This window comes from Balaenoptera borealis (assembly GCF_965194805.1).
Source record: "Balaenoptera borealis genome assembly, chromosome: 7".
NCBI lineage: Eukaryota > Metazoa > Chordata > Mammalia > Artiodactyla > Balaenopteridae > Balaenoptera > Balaenoptera borealis.
The window spans coordinates 105,501,228-105,517,513 of record NC_138864.1 but is presented as its reverse complement, the minus strand read 5'-3'; the positions used below and the strand labels follow the sequence as shown (position 1 = coordinate 105,517,513).

Here is a 16,286-nt window from a genome sequence, read left to right as displayed (position 1 = left end):
TATATTAGAATGAATTTGTGAAGGCGATAATTATAGGAAAAAAGTCTTTTGAGGCACTGTAATTATTGTTAAATTAATCTGTGACGGCTAAATAAAGTGCTGCACTCAGAAAAAACAATCCCCAAATTGAATTTAGAACAATTAGCATTTATTATTTATGTTTAACATAGTGCTTCCAGGCAAAGGGGGAAACTTGATAAACAAAAGTTTGGGTTTATTTTTCCTTCTCCTTGGGAGTATGTGTTAGTTCCTGTTTTTTAGTTTTGATCTTTGGAAAAAGTGATTGTTTAGGTCCCCGATCCTCTTATTTTTACCTTTTTGTTTAAATAAAGTTTTGGTGATCATTTCAACATAGGTAATATTATTAAGGAGGTTTTTTTTTTTTTTTTTTTTTTTTTTTCTCCTGGGGTTGTGTGTTGCAAGAAAAATAAAATTCCTATTGGGAAGAAAGAAAAAAATATTAGTTTTTTAGAGGGTTTTGGAACAAATGTAGATTTTTAAAAAGCAATATAAAATAAGGAGTAGACTCCCTATACTTGTTTTTGCAAGTCTCTCTGTATTTTAGAAGTTTACCTTCATTACCTGTGTCCCTTGTATTAATGCATTTAATATATTTAATTAGTATTAAATTAGTTTTGGATTCAGGTTCTAAAGCAGTATACTTAGTTTGAGTGCTGAGTAGGTTAAATGTTGTGGTTTGATTATCACACATTTTTTTATTTGTGTGGAAAACTTGAGATGAAACCATCCTTTAGAAGTCACTTACTATTGTATTATTTTGAAAATAAGGTTTTATTGGTAAACTCAAAAGTGTTCATTTATTCCCATTTCTCCTCAGATAACTTCAAGTGATGTACGAAAAGGTTTGGAGTTCATTTTTGTGGAAAGACTTTAAATTGGTGTTAGAACCACTAAACATCTTCAAATGGTACTATGAGGAAAAAAAAAGAAAAAAATTTGATAAATATATGACTGTAACTGCTGTTTTCTGACTAAAATAATAACCATCTAACCACTTGTTTCTAAGGCACTGCCTCTTCCAGCACTTTCAAGTAGCTGTGACATTTTGTATTGTCATCCCAGTCCATCAGCTAACCACCCCTGTGCGTTTGGTCTACAGTTTCTACAAAAATGTTGCAAATTTTGTTTTCCAGCAGTTTGTTGATTAAGTGATCAACAACCTGAAGAAAATATCACCACTGGTGATTTTTAATTAACAAAGACTTTATATGTTAGCGATTTTAGTTTTGTTCCACTTTATTTGGCAGAATTTTTATCTGGATTGTACAGATATATAACTTCCTAGTGAGCGTATGTTAGGACCAAAAGACAAATCTCAACACATTATAAATATTTAGCCTACTAAATATTTGTAATTATTTTTACATCCATTTATTTCTAACTTGTTCTATAGCACTTAAATGTTTGAAAATTTCATTCTAAAATATATACTACAGGAAACTTCCCGTTCATTTTCATCCATGGATCATCACATTCTTCATTTGTAAACATCTGAGGTTTTTATGAAAATTAAACATTCCCCTATTTTTCTTTAAGTTTCATACAAAGCACTTTAATGATAGATGCAACTTAATTTTTCAGTTTTTTTTAAAAGACCACACATTTACTAATGTTAATATGAAGGTAAAGATAGCTTACTGCTATTTTATGGATGCAGACAATCCCTGCACAACCACTTCTTATAATACTAGTTTATTTCTTTAAATATTACTAAAAAAGGAAGATTGGGGTGTAAACCCTGATTCTTTTTCTCTCCCAAGTAAAATCTTAAATGACCACTTTAGATAATATTTGATCCCTACTGTAAAATTTAGAAAATAATGAATTTTTGTCCATTTTTGTAATCAAGATTTTAGGGAAAACAGAAGTACATCTATCTTTAATGAAATACTGGGCAGGTTTTTGTGTATCAATATTTTATACTTTTTAGGGAATATTTTATTTTTTAGTAATTTTTGTCAAATTATAATTTTAAAAGGTACAGCAGAGAATATACCATGTTTTTATATAGGTTCATCCCTGTACTTAGGAGGGACCCTGTCCATCTATATACTTTTTGTATAAAATTTTAAAATGTTGAAGATCCACAAGGTCATAATAAAATGCTTTCATAGCTAGAAAAACATTTACCCTTCCCAGTGCTTTGCACTAAAATATACTGTGAAAGGAAACTAGAAAGACTGTAACTGTTGCTGGAAATGTTCTATATTGAATGTACATGCTCTTGTTGGAAAAATGTACTATATGTGATGGAAATAAACCAGACTCGAAGTTATTTCAGCTAAATGTGCTTCAACGAAGGTGCATTGGTTGAAACTTAAATGTTTTATTATCAAATTTAAATTTATTCAGTGACTATGAGCAGCTACACTTGAAATTTATCCTGATAGTTTTATTTTTTAGAATTAGAGTGATAATTTCTCTTTAATTTAAAAACAGATTTACTTTTCCACATATGGAAAACTTGTACTTTATAGGTCTAACTTTAATGATTAATAGTGTAATATATTTAGGGAACTAAATGTGTAGGTGTTATTTCATTTATAAACCATCTTCGTTAGTTGCACATTATTAAACCTGTATGTTTGACTTTTGCAAGGTGTTATCTTTTATGCATTCCTACACACAAGACATATTCCAAAGATATTTTCCAGACTTAGGTACCTATGACAAGTGGAAAGATATGAGGATTCCTAAAAAGCTTGGGGTAGCTCTTTGCTGCAGCCTCTCGTGTGTATGCCAGCCTTTTCCTTTCTGCTTTACTTGTTAAATACTGTAGGGAAGAAAGAGAAATATCCTGATGTTGGTGGAGGAGAGCCCAATTGCTGCAGTACCCTTACTCCACTCACCTGTTTCCACAGGACGTTTCACATACAGTTTGTCTCCACTGTCGTAACTTTAGAGCCACAGAGCAGGAATTTAGGAGGGGGCATCAAGGGTTTCAAGGACTATAAAAATATTTCATCTGGGTCATAGAGAAAAAAATAGCATTATGTCAGGACTTGTCTAAATTAGAAGGGCCTAGAGAGATTAAAAATATTTTATCATAATAGCCAAATTAATGGATCATGGGCAACATAGGAGTTAGAGACTAAACTAGGACCAGTTAAGTAGAATGAACAAGTAAGAAGTGATTAGAAATTCTTTGTTCTTCCTATTCCTTTCTGGTCTTCATCCTTTTTGGTTTTATTTTGACTCTTGAGGTTTGTCATCTCAGAGGATCAGGCTTGAGGCTCTTGAGAAGAGGCCTAAGAAATTTGTGCCAGAAGCTTTTCTGCACACAGGCTGTATAAGCAAATATTTATAGTACTTTTTGTTGTCGTTGGGGGGAGTAGTGAAGCAGGTAAAGAACCATCAGAAACTCCTTATTTTATATTAAGACCTATTTCTGGCTACAAATTACATTCACTTTTGCTGCAATTTGATCAATTGAGAGTTCTTCTATAGAATTCAAATCATCTTCCTTCCTGAAGATACCTTTTATTCCTAAATTTGGTGCAAGAGGAGAAACAGTAAAAGGTATGGCTTGCACTTCAACTTCATAAGTTTGTATAGTGCAAGCAAAAGCTGGATGAAGTATGGCTGACACTAAGGTGTTTTTGGTTTTGTTTTGTTTCTTTTGGCCACGCTGCCCAGCTTGTGGGATTTTAGTTCCCCGATCAGGGATCGAACCCTGGCCTTTGGCAGTGAGAGTACGGAGTTCTAGCCACTGGACTGCCAGGGAATTCCCTAAGCAGGTGTTGATTATAACATGCAGATATACCTTGAATGCACAATAACCATTTTTGGGGTTCATGTCTCTTTCCCCTCTTTACTCCCTACTTCAAGAAAACCTTGAATGTTCATATATATATATATATATATAAAGCCAAATTTTCGGTTGACACAGATTGCTTGTATTGTTGAAAAGTACCTTCACATTTTTTAGGAATATGTATTTGTTACATTGCCTTATGGTCAGTAGGCTGTTCTCCTCAGTTTGCTTTAAAGAGCCTGTGGATGCAGTAGTGGGGAGTTTTGTGGTTTTGCTACGGTTTGAGGCTGCAGGTATAGAAAGAGGAGTTTCCCAGTAGGTATTATGGCAAGTAGGTATGGAGATAGAAGCACAAGTGAATATCATTTCCTGCTGTGAAGTTGTAGAAGATCTCTTCGAATAGCGTGACTACTGAAAATGAGATTTGAAATGCTTCTAAAACTTTAGAAATTAGGTCTCCAGGTTTCCTGTAGTGGCCCTTGGAAATATTCTAGTTAGGAGTTTTAGAATTTACTTTTCTAATGGAATCCTTAGATTATCAGGATTATGATTCAGACACAGTCTCGTAGTTGATCAGTGGCCGAGCTCTAAGATATGGGCAGCATGATGTTGGCTGTGGTGTTAGACAGAATCCTTCTGTACTCCATGCTATTTTTCTCTTCTCTGACTTCAAGAGCTAGCGGAAACCTCAAGATTGAAAAGGAGTAAGGATCAGCAATCTTAAGTACGGCTGTTAGTTGTTTGGTTTCTAAGGCATTAAGCACATGATAGACTGCAGAATAAAATGTGTTTCACTTAAAGTCACCTACAATGATTTTGGCTTTTCTAACTTTCCAAATTCATTCCTTCTCTCTCTTATAATTTGTTTCTGTACTCTTTTTCTTTGACCTCAGTTCTGAGCTTCTAGCTCTTATCTTTCCTTTTTTCTCTTCTGGTTAATTAACAGAGATCATTAGTACCAAGATAGCTAAAACATTTTTTTGAGAAGGTAAGAGGGTGGAAAGACAGCTCATTTCTTCCTGAATCTTTATCATTCTACACTTGTCAGGTTTATTATTTATTTTGAAGCTTCTTTCTCTACATATGTTCACCACTACAAACAGAGGGGAACTTAATGAGCACCATAGGTGCATCTGGTTCAGAAAGTGCCTGGAGTTGGAGGTTTTGCTGTTTGTGCCCACTCAGCAGAATTAATTTGCTTGATTGTGTATTTTTGAAGTCAGGGACTATGTCTTGATAATTTTGTTTAGTGCCTAGCACGTTTTCATGTATACCCAGGCACTTTAAATAAATGTTTGATAATGATGTTAAAGTAAGTAGTAGCCTTTTCCATCTGAATTGTGCTGTCATATACTTTGAGGCTTTTGGGTCTTACTTTCCTAAACTTTTATTATCTCAATATTGATAGATTTAATTTATTTTAGAAAGTGCCATCAGTACTAAAATGAGAGTTTATGATAATAAAGAGAATTCTTAGTATTAGTTGATAGTAATTAACGTGTATAGAGTGCTTACTATATACCAAGCGCTCTGCTAATCCTTTATATGCATGATGCCCCTAATCCACCAACAACCCTGTGGAGTAAGAACTGTCCCTTCATTGTGCCCACTTTACAGAACAGAGAAATTGAAGCTTAGGGAAGTTCACTGGTTTACTCAAGTTCACACAGCTAGTAAATTACAGAATTGAGACTTGACACTAAGTCTGACCACAAAGCATGTTCCCTTCATCAGTGCACCTTATATTTGCAGATTTTATCATTTGCAAAGTACAGTCACTACATTACTTGTTGGCAGTTTGGTGTAATGATCTGGAGCTAGATTCGTTGGTGAAATTTTTGTATCCACAAATTATTTCCTGTGTGACCTTGGGCAAGTTAAGTTACTTAAGCATTCTGTATCCTAGTTAACCTCATTTATAAAATGAGAATAATATTTCTTACCTGATAAGGTTGTTCTGAGGAGAAAATGAAAAATACATGTAAAACAGGGTGGTCCTTGTCATGTTACAATAAATGCTAGATACGATTACTATAAGTAATTTTCACAGTATAAATGTGCAATTTTTTATTACCTTGTAAAGTTAAGTTTAAATGGAAATGTGTGCATTAGAAGAGAGTTTATTGCTACGCACCAGATTTTAACTGCTGCTTTTGTGTTTAATTGGGAAATGAGGACAACCAACTATATTATTATTTGCCACCAATTTTCTTCTAAGCAGCTATTACTAGTTTATCATTCCTACTCAAGTTTTTCATTTATCTTGAAAAGGTATTAGGTAGTTTTAAGCACATTCATTGTAAGTTAGGCTTTGTTTTTATCATTACTCCTTAGGACAACCCATCTGTCTTAAAATTCTCTTAGTATCTGTTCTATCACACAATATTTTGGTTTTGGTCATGTGTAAAATATTGACATGGAGCAAATATTAACTGAGTAACATAGTTGAAATATTTCTATGAAACTAAAGTAGATATGCATTACTATTTGAAAGCAAGCATTTGGTTGTGGAAAGAGTGGATTCTTCAGGAGAGCATGATTTGGGCTAAGTCAGGAATTTCTTTGGTGAATGTGTCATGAAGAAGTAAGAAGAAATGGTACTTTTCCAAAGTCTTGCCAATGGTAGTCATTAGTGGCAGTACTCCACATTTCAGTTGAGGCCCAAGTACTGTTAAATTATCTACCAACAGGGTTTACCTGCACATCTCCCTGTTCTTGATCTTGTTTTTTTTAACCATAAGATGACGGTTTTAGAAATGTTTGTGTCTAGGGTTAATTTGCAACACCAGAGAACCTTTGTCCCTAGGTTTGGATGAACTTTCGTATCTTGATCTGCAGATCAAGTGCTGGGGTCCCAACACCTGGGTTGTGTGGTTTCTTAATGATTCTGATACTCAAATTCTTATGTCAGGTATCTGAGCATGTTTCTGGCACACAAAACATTGTAATGTTTAAACAGTAGAATGAGGTGGTTGAAAAAAATAGGCAAACCAAAACAAAAAAAAACCACTTCGAATGCTTGAGCAATAATGACTTGCAGCCTATCTGGGTGTCCTGCTCCTGTATAATCTGGTAACACTTTCAATGCAAGAGCATGTAATAATGTTATTATGTTCAGAGGAGAAATTATTACACCAAAATGAACCCTAAATGCATAGAACTCTCTTTACAACCCAGGTTTTGAATATTAGTTTTTAATTCCTTCTATCTGTGGAATTATCCTGAGAATAAATTAGCTCCGAGAAATGGAACTGTGGCTTTTAGTCAGGCTTTCTTTCTAGGCTGTGCAAAAATATATTTTTTAAAAAGTTGAGACTCTTGGCTAAATCGATGCTTTGGTAGACCTAAACCCCAAAGTACTGGTTGTGTCTGGTAGTTTTTATTTTGGATGGGAAGAGAAAGTGAGGAATAGTTTTCTTCTAAGAAAAAAAAATAGCCAAGTACTAGGAACATGGTGTGCACAAGTGATTGAATTACATGAAAAAAAAATTAACTTTTAAGGAAAAGATTTTTATGTAGTGTTCTTGGATTTTTGTCATATAAGTTGTTAGGGTTGTTCTGTGTAAGCTTCTGCAGGAGAGTGGCCATGCCATTTTCATGCCTTTTGCTCATTAGATATTTACTGAGTTCCTTGGAATCCAGCATGCTGGACATTTGTAGATGTTTGAGACTTTCTGAGCCTTATTCTCCTTTCCTTTGAATGGGCAGGCTTTGAGGACATAAGGTAGGCTCATGGGGCTGTCATAAAGATAGAGAGGAACACGCTTAGTGAAATTTGTGAGTCATCTTCAATATTTATATCCTCAAGTTAAACTTTCCTCAAAACGTTTTCATGGTTTTCCAATTTGCCCTTTCTTTGCCTGGCTGTCTTGACTAGCCAGCTGTTGTTTCTTATGATTGTAAGTGAACACAATCACTTAGTTACCATGAAATTTGGATACAAACACACACCAGAGGAAGAAACTTTTCAAGGAAATGGTTTTGTTGCCCGTAACTGCCCTGGATCTCTTTTCAGTTTCTAAATGTATAATTGTAATGATATGAATTGTTAGTTTTTAAGGTTTAAGATACTTCTTTGAAGGTCATTTCTTTCTAAAACAGTTAACTAGAGCTAAAGAACACAATGTCTTCAAACCACAGATTCTACAGGATGGAAGTAAGACCCACAGTAGGTGGCTTACCGGTCACCACCCGGCTTGCCGTGCCATCTCGCTGCAGGCGTGAGGGTGCACGTGTGCCGGTGACACAGCATCGTGCTGCGCTCTTGCTGCTGCTGCTGCGAGTGCAGGGTTTTAGTTGGTCTGTAGCCGGTCAGGAGAGGTTCGTTAGAGAGTGCTGTGTGGGGAACTGAGAAGGGGCCAGGCCTTAAGGGAACCTAGCAGTAATTGTACAAACTGGCCTCACCATATGGATTTCAACCAGGTGTTAAAGAAGCCGGAAAAAATGCAACTCTAGGGACTGGGTGTTGCCTTCTTAGCAGCAGGAGTGTGGCTCCTCTGCTGCTATTAGCCCTTCTCAGACTCTGCTTTTTTTTTTTTTTTTTTTTTAACATCTTTATTGGAGTATAATTGCTTTACAATGGTGTGTTAGTTTCTGCTGTGTAACAAAGTGAATCAGCTATACATATACATACATCCCCATATCTCTCCCTCTTGCGTCTCCCTCCCACCCTCCCTATCCCAGCCCTCTAGGTGGTCACAAAGCACCGAGCTGATCTCCCTGTGCCATGCAGCTGCTTCCCACTAGCTAGCTATTTTACATTTGGTAGTGTATATGTGTCCATGCCACTCTCTCACTTCGTCCCAGCCTACCCTTCCCCCTCCTCGTGTCAGACTCTGCTTTTACTTTAAAAAAAAAAAAGACACTAATTACCTCATTTGATATCTTCTCAATGTGGTTATATAACTGCCTCATTATTTCCACTGCTTGCCTCTTCTGTGTCGTTCAGGTATTTTCTTTCTCCGTATAGCTTGAATTTAGACTTCTGTAAGAGAAAATCTGATTGGTTCAGTTAGGTGCATTCTTGTTGGGCAAATCTCCCATGCTAGGCCTCTTCGTAGGTTGCTGGCCATAGGTTGCTCTTCAGAGGTTGGCTGTTCCTGGGACAGGTGCTCTCTGTGGGTCGTGTCGTTGGTGATCATGGTAGCAGAGTCAGTGCCATAAAACATGGCCCTGGACCCAGTAAGAGGAATCTTTTGGTGCCAGTCTTTTAAAAGAGGGATGTGGCTGGTTCTAGAATGTACTAACCTTTCCAGTACACGTCATTTTCTTTCATTTTAAAGGTGATAGAGTTAAAGGTAACCTGTGGGCTTGACTGTTCGTCAGTGCAGCACCAACAATCCTTTCCATACTGAGAAAATGTGCGGAAGAGTTTTCTAATCAGTACCTGCAGTTCCTTTTCTGAACTGCCTGGTGCTGTTTCCGTCTTTGGCTTTGTAGATTCATAGACAGCCTGAAGTTTTCACTCAAAAAGAGCCATTACATTTCCTGTAACAGTGTATTAGGCCATTCTGTCAGTTTCTGTGATTTTCCAGACACCCACAATTACGCTGCACAATTTGAGTTGGTGATTTAGTGAATCCTTAAAAGTATTGCTTCTGCTCTTCTTGTATTTTCCGCATTTGGGCTTACTCTGCAATAGCTGCTTTATATCGTCTCATTCATTCCTTCAACGACAGGCACTACTGAGTGTTCATCATGTGTCTGGCACCATTCCATTCTTCTGGGAAAACAGAATCACACAGTGGTTAAAGCATGGATTTTTAAGAATCATGCATACCTGAGTTCAAGTCCTGGCTCCTTTACTTACTGACTGTGTAGGTTGGGCAAGTTACTTAGTTTTTCTAAGCTTCAATTTTCTTGTCTGTAAAATGACGGTATTAGAAAATGCGGTATAGGTAGGTTTATTGTGGGAATTTATAAAAGTTTAATGATATATTGTATGTAATATACTTAGCACAATGCCTGGCTCAAGAGCTCAATAAATATGTATTAATACTGTTACAGTGATCACTAAAATTGCTATCAGTTTGCTGCCAAAATACTTTCTGGCACTTGCCGAATAGTTTCTGGTTATCTTGCTTTGCCATTTGATGTTCGTTGCCTTTTTGTTGGTATTAATCCAGGCATTTAAGGAAAAGTCAGATGTAACATCTGTGATAAAGCCAAGACGGACAGCAGTTTATTAAGTTAGAACATATTATTCTATGGGTACTTAACCTGCTGCCGTTTTTGGCAGCACCTTTTGCTAATTGTTCAAGAATTTGTTGAACTTTTTATGATGTAATTGTGCTTCCTTGTGATTAATGTCTTATAGAACAATGCATAGTTTTGAGTAGCAAAACTCAGAACAGCTTTCAGTTTTATTATGATTATTTTTTGTAAAAATTAGGCTATGGGTACAAGAACATATTCTGAGTTTATAAGCAAGAATTATGTCTTCTCTTTGTATCACTAATGCCTCACAATGTACCTGGCATAAAACAGCTAGGAGAATGTGGAAAGAAGGAAAGAAGGAAAGCAGCAACATTACATCAGTTATCTTCAGGCTTATATTAGTCCACAATATGTCTTTGCTTTTAAGCTTCTTTTCCCATTACCTCATCTTCTAATCTATATAGCTTCTCTACCTGTGAATTCCTCTTTGTTTCTATTGCTGATGGCTTCTGGTTCCTGACTTTTTAATTTGAGCCTCCTAGCTTCTGCCATTGCTACTAAGTAGTGGTGACAGGTTCAAATTCATGGGAGTGCTGTACTGACTGTATACCCTGATAAATAATCCATAATCAGTTATACACTGTATGGGTGTACATTTAGTGATTTTTTGATAATTCTTTTTTTTTAAGACTTACCTTTGTTTAATTCATCCCTATTCAATTCTATGAAATGCATCTCACATTTCACTTTCATATTCCACTCCCAGATCTAAACAAACTAAGCATACAATTGTTGATTGCCTCTTCTGTCATTTGTGTAATCTTAGGAATTAGAATTAGTTATTTCATTTATCCAATTCTCACATTGCTACTTCAGAGCTTTTACACTGCCCTTAAAGCCTCCAGTCCTATTTTGCTTCCTTGATAAGAGGCAGCCTTGCCTATATCATGACAAAAGGTAGAAGACATTTCTTTATGCTCCCCTTCTGCATCAGTTATTTTTTGTCTTCGGTTCCTTCTTTGGTTCTTTGAAGGAAGAAGTCCGAGTCCAACACTTCTACCGTTGCCAGTCTTCTTCCTCAGACCTTCCTCCAACCGTCCTCTCCTTCCTCCTCCTCATCTCTGTCTCCCTTTCCACAAACTTCTCCCCTCAGCCTACAAACATGCTCAAATTCCTTTCAGCCAAAAAGTAAACTTCCCCTCCAGACTACCTTCAGTCTAGTTACTGCCATCTGTTCCTCCTTCCTTTCACTGTCAAACTTCATGTCCTCTCATCATACCCTGCTTTAGCACTAATTTCACTATATTGTAATTGTCTATTTTGTTGTCTCCTTTCTCCGTTAAGCTCTTAGGAGACCTGTGCCTTGGTCACCATTGATTCCCCAGGGCCTAGGGTAGTTCCTGGTACATGGTAGGCATTCAATAAATATTTGTTGAATGAATGAACAATATTGAGCCATGCCTATACCATTCACATGTGAACCATATAGTTTTTCCCTACCCCTTCATTTCTATTGAGAGTTCACTTGAAGGCCATCAGTGACCACAGAAATGCTAAATCTAGTGCCTTCTTGCTTCCCATCATGCTTGAACTCTCTACGACCATTAATGCTTACAAGAATGTACCTTTCCAAGATTTTCGTGGTTACTTGTAACTGGGTCACTTTGGGCTGGTCTCAGCATGGTATTGCATCCAAAAGAAACAGACAAGCTTCCAAATCTTTGGAAAATAATGAACTTTTTACGATTTTCCAGAAATCTTCTAAGGAGATAGGTACAATTACGTTAAGCTCAGCAAGCTTCATACAAGTTCTCCTTACCCGTCTCTTCCCAGATCCTCATACAGCCTGGCAGCTTCCGTCAATCCCCCTTCTGTAACATTTCCCCCAGAATCTTGTGTAAACTTCCTACCAAAACCTCGTGTCTACTTTTTTCATCTTCTGGTTCTCTTCTTTTCTCTAAGAATAACTCTGTTCTTTCCAATTTAAATCACTTTAGCCTCTCAGCTTCTTCCAGTTCTTTTCTATAACCCGTTATCCTGTTCAGCATTCCAAAAGTCTAGGAGCATTCTCTTGATTTCATCTGGTTTGTCCTTACCAATTTTCTTTGCATGATTTTACTTAATTTTAGAGCCTTAGATCAGACACTATCTTCTCCAGTGAGTATTTCTTGATCTCCTAGGTTTGGCTGGGTTTCCCCCTTGTGTGTTTCTATAGTGCCCCATCTATAACTATATTGAATTTAACTATTTGTGTCTCTCCCCATAGTCTGTAAGCATCTTAAGAACTCCTGTCTTTTCTTTATACCCCTAGCATCTAGCACAGTACCTGGAACATGGTGGATGTTGATAAATATTTCTTGAACTGATGGTCCTGTGAACTCTGATCCCTCCTCTCTTGCCACTGACTTTTATTTTGTTTCTAGGCCTTTAAATATGATCAGAGTTTCCTTTCTCCTTTTTCTTTTTTCTTTTTTTTTAATACTCTTACTGATTCCTCCACTCCTAAAGCATCACTTATTACTTCTGTGAAGATGACCCCAGACCTATTTCCTAGCCTGGCGATTCTGATTATTAGACCATTTGTTTTCAAAGTTACATGTCAGACATCTCCACATGGATATTTCTCCATATCTTACCAGCAACGGAAACTCAGTAAGCCAAACTTATCTTCTTTTTAAACTTGCTCCTCCTTTATGTGTTCCCTGTTTCAATTATTCACACCCCTACCTTCTTGGTTACCTAGGCTAATTAGAATCCTAGGAAATACCTTGACTTCTTTCTCTCTCTTACACTCTTTACCTTATCAGTGATCAATGCCTGTTCATCCTGCAATTCAGTGTTTCTCACATTTGGGTCCTCCTTGCCATCTCCACCTTTAGTAGTTTGGTTAGGACTATCTCTTATTTACACTACTGCAATAATCTGTTAACTGACCTCCTCTCTGATCTGTCTTCCATGCTGCTGTCAGAACTACCTTCCTAAAACACAGATCCGTTGTTACTGCAGGTTCATTGCTTGACTAACTTACTCATTGTCAGGTCTCAGCTTAAATGTCACTTCTAAAGACAATCTAGAGTAGTCTCCCTTATAGCTCTGTTTCATGTTCCTTTCCATATTGTCATCTAATACAGTTTTTAGTTATGTTTATATTTGTGCATTGACTTGTTTAATGTCTGTCTTCCCACTGGAGAGATTTATGTAACAGACTGGGGAGAGTTATGTAGACCCTGTGCCTAGCACAATGCTTGGGACATAGTAGTCCTTAGAAAATATTTGCCGAATGAGTGAATCGATGATAGATAGCTTAGCAGTATAGGAAAACAGGAGATAGCAAAGGCAGAAAAGTTACGGGGTCCTAGAATCTTCCTACATTTTCACAGACCTTGGTCTGTAGTTCCGGCCTTTCTGAAATAGTAATGGGCTTCTCCCTTCTGTCGTTTGCATTTATTTCCCTAAGGATGAGAGTCAACAATTATATTACCCTACACTCACATTAATGCTGATGTGACTATAGTTGATTTGGGGGCTGTAGGGTAGTGGCAGCTAGATTTGTTGACCTGTTGTTAATATATATAGGTGGTGCCCTAGCCACGCAGGCAAACAGGTATTTGCTAAGTTGACTTAACCCAGATTTCTTTTTAGCCTCTTGAGTGATGCAGAGCTTTGTACCACATGTTAATTAATGTGTTTATTACTTGTAGGACTAGTTGTGTTTGACATGAGGAATTTATTTGCCTTTTAAAGATTAAAGATTTTAATTTAGCAAACTTTTATTGAATGGAAAATGAAAAAATTATTTAAAAATATTATCTAGAAACAGATTAGTGAGTAATAAGCGAATTAATCTCCCCCTCCCTGTGGAGCCTGCTCAGGTTTCAAAAGTCAGAATTTCATCAATATTCTTGAGATTTCACTGTCTTAGGTTGACTCACTTCATCCATTCAGTAGACATTTTGAGCTCCTGCTTTGTGTGAGGCACTTAGTTAGGTGCTAGGATTACAGAGATAAGAAATGCAGTTCCTTTTCTCAAATACTGTGAAAGAAGAACATGTTATAAGGATACACAGAAGTGGAGTATTAAGGCATACTGAGGGTTTGGTGAAGGATTTTCATCATTCATTCATTCATTTTTAAGTTGAGTTTTGAAAGAGTTAGCTAGGCAGACAAACTTTCCAGGTAGGTACAGAGGACATGAGACCACATGTAGACCAAGGGAAGGAATTATGGCCAAATCAAGAAATGTCTTATATACCAAGTGAGTAGTTTGAATCATATTTTCAAAATTAGGAGTAGCTGTTGAAGGATTTTAAGCCAGGGGCATCTGATAGCATTGAGAAGACTGAATTGGAGATGGGATAAGGATAAGATGTGTGGTGGGGAAATCAAACAGAAGCCAGTTTCAGAAATTTAAGTAAGAAGTGATAAGGACCTAGATTTAGGTAATGGCACTGAGGCTCTGGAGATGGATACAGATACTATAATTATTTCAGAAGTGGAATTTCTGAAGTGGAGTTGAAGATGGCGTCTAGTTTGGGCCTTCTGGTTGGGCAGGTAGGTGTTACCATTCTTCAAGGTAGGGAACACAGGAGGAGGAACACTCTTCCTGGGAAATGTTGAATTAAAGTTTAGACATGTTGAGTTTGAGGTGCTTGTGGGACATCATATTGGAGGTGCTTAGTGTGAGTAGGATATACAGACCTAGAGGTCAGGAGAGAGATTGCGCAGGGGCTGGAGATTTAGGGATCATTCATGTACCTGTCGTGGTTGAAAACGTAGAGATTACTGGCAAGAACAGAGTCAACATACCATACTGATTCTCACGTTCTTTTGGTTTATTTTACAATTTAGGTCAGTGCCTTCCTATTTCAGTGTTTCATTTGGGAAATGATGTTTAGCTAGCACCGGTTCTCCTCCCCACCGCCACTCCCCAGCCCCATTGCCACGTATGAAATGTATAATATAGCATGTATTTGATACTACTTTAAGAAGTGCTAAATAATTAAATTGTAATAGTATTAGGCAATGTGAACTAATCCGTCTTGTATTTTGAGCGCTTTTTCAAAAATCTGTTAAGGCCTATTTTTAAAAGATTATTTCTTTAAAAAGGAAATATCCTATTTTTAAAAATAAAACAATCAGTGTTCTTGGACTGAAGAAGATGTGTTTGTTGACTCCCATGGCTTTGGTCTATCCAGGAGTTGTTTGTGACTTAGTCCCTATGTCTCTGACTAAGGCAGAAACTATTTCTGAAAACTGGGAGGAAGCCATCTGGGTAAACTAATAAAATCTGACATAATCCATATGATAAACTTAAGTAATTTAGTATCCATAGCCAGATTCTGAGGGCAAAAATATGCTATTAAACATTGAACAGATTATTGAAATAAATTAGAGTAATTTTACTTTGCCAAGCTGCACTATTTGGACTGGTGAATATTTAAAATAACAGTGAAATGAAAACTAGGCCCTGCATTGTCACGTATGTTTCTGTGGTCCGCACTGGTTTCTCTCTTTCTTTTTACCTCCTTTCTGAAGGGAGAACCTAACAATAAAACTTTAGGTCTTGCCATCTAGATAACCACTAGAGTTCAAGTGGAGATTTTTGTCTTCTTGGAACTGAAATGAAGCAGCCTATTTACCCTGCCCTGGCCAGTGGATACTTAGGAGGGTATGCAGAATGACTTTTAAGAAGTCAGTCCTGCTTGGGATCGAAACCAATGATTTAATTCTGGAAGTGTAGGTCTGTATACCATTTAAGCTATCCAACTTTTAATTAACTTTTAAAATCTGCCTTTAAAGGGAAGAATTCCCAGGAGACTGTGTGTCAGGTTTCAGTAGAGCAGATTTTATGGATGAGTTATGAACCTTAACGGAAGTCAATAATAGCAATGCTGACAGACTTGAACTAGAAGAGAAGAGGATAACTATAATAAAACAACATTTTATTATAATCTCATAATCTATAGTAAAATGAGAAAAAAAACTTTAAAGTTTTCTGTTTTAATGCTTTGAAAATGGTTTCATTTTCTTGTTATTTGAACTTTAAATTAATCAACAATAGACATCAGCATAAACCTAACAGCCATGTCAGAATAACACAAGGCACATTGCTATAGCACAGAATTATTTTAAATCATAAACTTTTAACTAATACCTGTTTCAGATCTTCCTTTTTAAATAAATTTGTTTCTAAACATTGATTTTTCCCTCCCCGCAGCAAGCTTCTATATACTCATTCTCACCTCAGTAAATCACTAAGAGATTACTAAAAAAAAAAGGTAATGTGTGTATTTAGGTGTTTGAAGGATTGTAACAAAAATGAATGGTAGAATAGAATTTTAGAATTTATACTTTC

General features: G+C 36.6%; 1 protein-coding gene across 3 annotated transcripts in view; it reads left to right on the top strand.

Moving 5' to 3' along the window:
• Positions 1-16,286, top strand: part of ZNF800 (zinc finger protein 800) — a 53,807-nt gene that overhangs the window by 28,173 nt on the left and 9,348 nt on the right. The window contains exon 6 of one of the 3 annotated variants that reach the window (XM_082400050.1): positions 839-2,615. The exons of the other annotated variants lie outside the window; for them this stretch is intronic. Within the exon in view, the coding sequence (XP_082256176.1) occupies position 839 (1 nt within the window). The 3' untranslated portion in view covers positions 840-2,615. Of the gene's footprint in view, positions 1-838; positions 2,616-16,286 lie in introns of those variants that run through there. 3 annotated transcript variants of the gene reach the window in all.